Source organism: Salvelinus sp. IW2-2015, unplaced genomic scaffold (genome assembly GCF_002910315.2).
Source record: "Salvelinus sp. IW2-2015 unplaced genomic scaffold, ASM291031v2 Un_scaffold2887, whole genome shotgun sequence".
NCBI lineage: Eukaryota > Metazoa > Chordata > Actinopteri > Salmoniformes > Salmonidae > Salvelinus > Salvelinus sp. IW2-2015.
The window spans coordinates 16,454-20,189 of record NW_019944186.1 but is presented as its reverse complement, the minus strand read 5'-3'; the positions used below and the strand labels follow the sequence as shown (position 1 = coordinate 20,189).

The 3,736-nt window shown below is 48.5% G+C and overlaps 1 protein-coding gene across 1 annotated transcript in view; it reads left to right on the top strand.

The window, feature by feature from the left end:
• Nucleotides 1–3,736, top strand: part of LOC112074943 (signal-induced proliferation-associated 1-like protein 1) — a 76,470-nt gene that overhangs the window by 58,693 nt on the left and 14,041 nt on the right. Inside the window, exons 9-10 of the mRNA XM_024142018.2 lie at nt 1,491–1,594; nt 1,897–2,054. Of these exons, the coding sequence (XP_023997786.1) occupies nt 1,491–1,594; nt 1,897–2,054 (262 nt within the window). The remainder of the gene's footprint in view (nt 1–1,490; nt 1,595–1,896; nt 2,055–3,736) is intronic.

The following is a 3,736-nucleotide window of genomic DNA, read 5'->3' as shown; positions in this document are numbered from 1 at the left end:
ATGATGGGTCTTCTTTATCGACTACAAAACTGGTGAGCTCTTATAGCTTGGTTACCCCTGTTACTTCTAGGAATTATCCTCTTCAGGGTTTTATTGAAAGTCATGGGAAAAGAACCAACCGCCAACACGCATTCTCAGGGTGTCGTCGTCGACAAACGCGTTCTTCAGGTGTCGTCGTCGGCAACGCGTCTCAGTGTCCGTCGTCGGCAACAACGCTCTCAGGTGGTCTCGTCGGCCAACAACCGCGTTCTAGGTGTCGTTCGTCGGCAACAACGCGTTATCGGTGTCGTCGGCGGCAACAACGCGTTCTAATGTGTCGTCTCGGCAACAACGCGTTCTCAGGTGTCGTCGTCGGCAACAACGCGTTCTCAGGTGTCGTCGTCGGCAACAACGCGTTCCAGGTGTCGTCGTCGGCAACAAACGCGTTCTTCCAGGTTGTCGTCCGTCGACAAACGCGTTCCTCAGGTGTCGTCGCGGACAACCGCATTCTCAGGTGTCGTCATCCGCAACAGCATTCTTCCAGGTGTCGTCATTCGACAACGCATTTCTCAGGTGTCGTCATCGACAACGCATTCTCAGGTGTCGTCATCGACACGCATTCTCAGGTGTCGTCGTCGACAACGCGTTTCCAGGGTTAGTCGTTGCAGTAATTAGTAAATACTCTTGGTGTTAAGCTGGGCATGAGAGAGAGATAGATAGAGGGAGATAACACTGTGTGTAGTTGTGTGTGTGTGTTAGACCCAGAGCAGAGGGAATAGGACCCATTCATAGACCCAGAGCAGAGGGAATAGGACCCAATCATAGACCCAGAGCAGAGGGAATAGGACCCAATCATAGATAGGAAGACTTTCATAGAAAGGGATTCTGACCACATGCTGTTGTATTCTCTCCCTCCTCACTTCCTTTACACTATGAGCCTGTTAGCCTTCCTGTCTGATTAATTGTTCAGTAGTCTGATAACTTGGGGGTAGAAGCTGTTGAGGAGCCTTTTGCTCCAAGACTTGGTGCTCCGGTACCGCTTGCCGTGCGGTAGCAGAAAAAACAGTCTATGACTCGGGTGACTGGAGTCTCTGACAATTTTTAGGGCTTTCCTCTGACACCGCATAGTATAGAGGTCCTGGATGGCAGGAAGCTTGGCCCCAGTAATGTCCTGGGCCGTTCGCACTACCCTCTGTAGCGCCTTGCGGTTGGAGGGCGAGCAGTTGCCAAACCAGGCGGTGATGCAACCAGTCAGGATGCTCTCGATGGTGCAGCTGTAGAACCTTTTGAGGATATGAGGACCCATGACAAATCTTTTCTGGTTTTGTCGTGCCCTCTTCACGACTGTCTTGGTGTGTTTGGACCATGAACTATAAGGACTATGAACCTGTCTGACTAACTCTAGTTACCGTCTGTCTGTCTGTCTGTCTGTCTGTCTGCCTGTCTGCCTGTCTGCCTGTCTGTCTGTCTGTCTGCCTGCCTGTCTGTCTGTCTGTCTGTCTGTCTTCCAGCTGACTCCACAGGAACCCACTCCCTGTACACCACCTATAAGGACTACGAGGTGATGTTCCATGTGTCCACCATGCTGCCCTACACACCCAACAACAAACAACAGGTACGCTTGAATTTAACACTTTCAACTGAATCCAGGGAATTGAAGTAAATGACCGGGTGGTAGTAGTAACTCGCTGTGAAGCCAAGATGGCCCTTCCTTTCACTCTGAGACTAATTACATGGCTGTGTGTTCGCTGACCTGTTTTCTCTGTCGTTCCAACGCAATGAATGATTTAAAAAATAATCATAAATAATGTGTCACATTCTACAGTCATTGATTGTAAAGGCACATGTTGTTCATATGTTTACCGTTTTTAATCTGTTTGTTGTTTTCCCCCCGTCGTTGTGTCCGTCTCCTCACAGCTCCTGAGGAAGCGTCACATAGGGAACGACATAGTGACCATCGTGTTCCAGGAGCCGGGGGCTCAACCCTTCACCCCCAAGAACATACGGTCTCACTTCCAACACGTGTTCGTAGTGGTGAGAGCACATCAACCCTGCTCTGACAACACCAGCTACAGGTGAGTGGAACGTCTATGCAAAATCATTTCTATCTACACACACACACACACACACACACACACACCACACACACACACACCACACCCACACACACAACACACACACACACACACACACACAGCGTAATCACTTTCACTATTCTTTTTGCATTCGTTTTATGCATGGAGTGACCCACACCACACACACACACACACAACCACACACACACACACACAACACACACAACCAGCGCTAATGAACCAGCACAACACACACACACACACACACAGAACACACACACCCACACACACACACACACACACACACACACACACACCACGTTGAGAAGACCCTACAGTCACAGTACACATGTACACAACAACCTGTGGAGGAAAGACCTCCTGGCAGCAGTGTAATGTACACAAAACAAACCTGTTGGAGGAAGACCTCCGGCAGTACAGTGTAATGTACACAACAACCTGTTGGAGGAAGAACCTCCATGCAAGAACAGTGTAGATGTACACAAAACTGTTGGAGGAAGACCCTGCAGTTTTACAGTTGGTAAAAAAAAATTGTACACAAATCTAACAACCTGTTGGAGTAAGAACCTCCTGCCAGTTACAAGTGTATGTAACACAACAATCCTGTTGGAGGAAGACCCCTGCAGACAGTGTAATGTACACAACAACCTGTTGGGTGAAGACCTCCTCAGTACAGTGTAATGTAACAAACAACCTGTTGGAGGAGACCTCCGTGCAGTTACATTGTAATGTAACACAAGCAACCGCTGTTGAGGAAGACTCCTGCCAGTACAGTGTAAATGTAACCCAACAATCCTGTTGGAGGAAGACCCCGCTGCAGTAACAGTGGTAATGTACACAAACAACCTGCTTGGAGGAAGACCTCCGCGTACAGTGTAATGTACACAACAACTGTTGGAGGAAGACCCCCTGCAGTATCAGTGTAATGTACACAACAACCTGCTTTGGAGGAAACCCTCCTGCATAATTGTTAATGTACACCAACAACTGTTGGAGGAAACCTCCTGCAGTACAGTGTAACTGTACCCAACAACCTCTGTTGGAGGAAACCCCCTGCCAGTACAGTGTAATGTACACAAACAACCTGTTGGAGGAAGACCTCCTGCAGTACAGTGTAAGTTACACAAACAACCTGTTGGAGGGAAGACCGCCCTGCAGTTACAGTGTAATCGTACACAACAAGCTGTTGGAGGAAGACCTCCTGCAGTACAGTGTAATTACACCACAACCTTGTTGGAAGGAAGACCTCCTGCAGTACAGGTAATGTACCTCAACAACCTGTTGGAGGAAGACTCCTGCAGTACAGTGTAATGTACCCACAACCGTTCTGTGATAGTTCAGTTGCCTATCAATCTGTCAAACTGACTAGTAATTGCAAGCATCTCACTCACCTCTTCTTCTCTCATTACTCAGCCTCTTCTTCTCTCTACTCCAGAGCCGCCTCTTCTCCTACTCCTCCTTCTAACTCGCCTTCCTCTTCCTCTCTACTCAGCCTTCCTCTTCTCTCTACTCAGCCTCTCTTCTTACTTAGACTTCTTTTATCGCCTCCTCTTCCTCTCTACTCATTGCATCTTCTCTCACCTTCTCTACTCAGCCTCCTCTTCTCTCTACTCAGCTCTTCTCTCTACTCAGCTTCTCTACTACCAGCCTCCTCTTCTCTT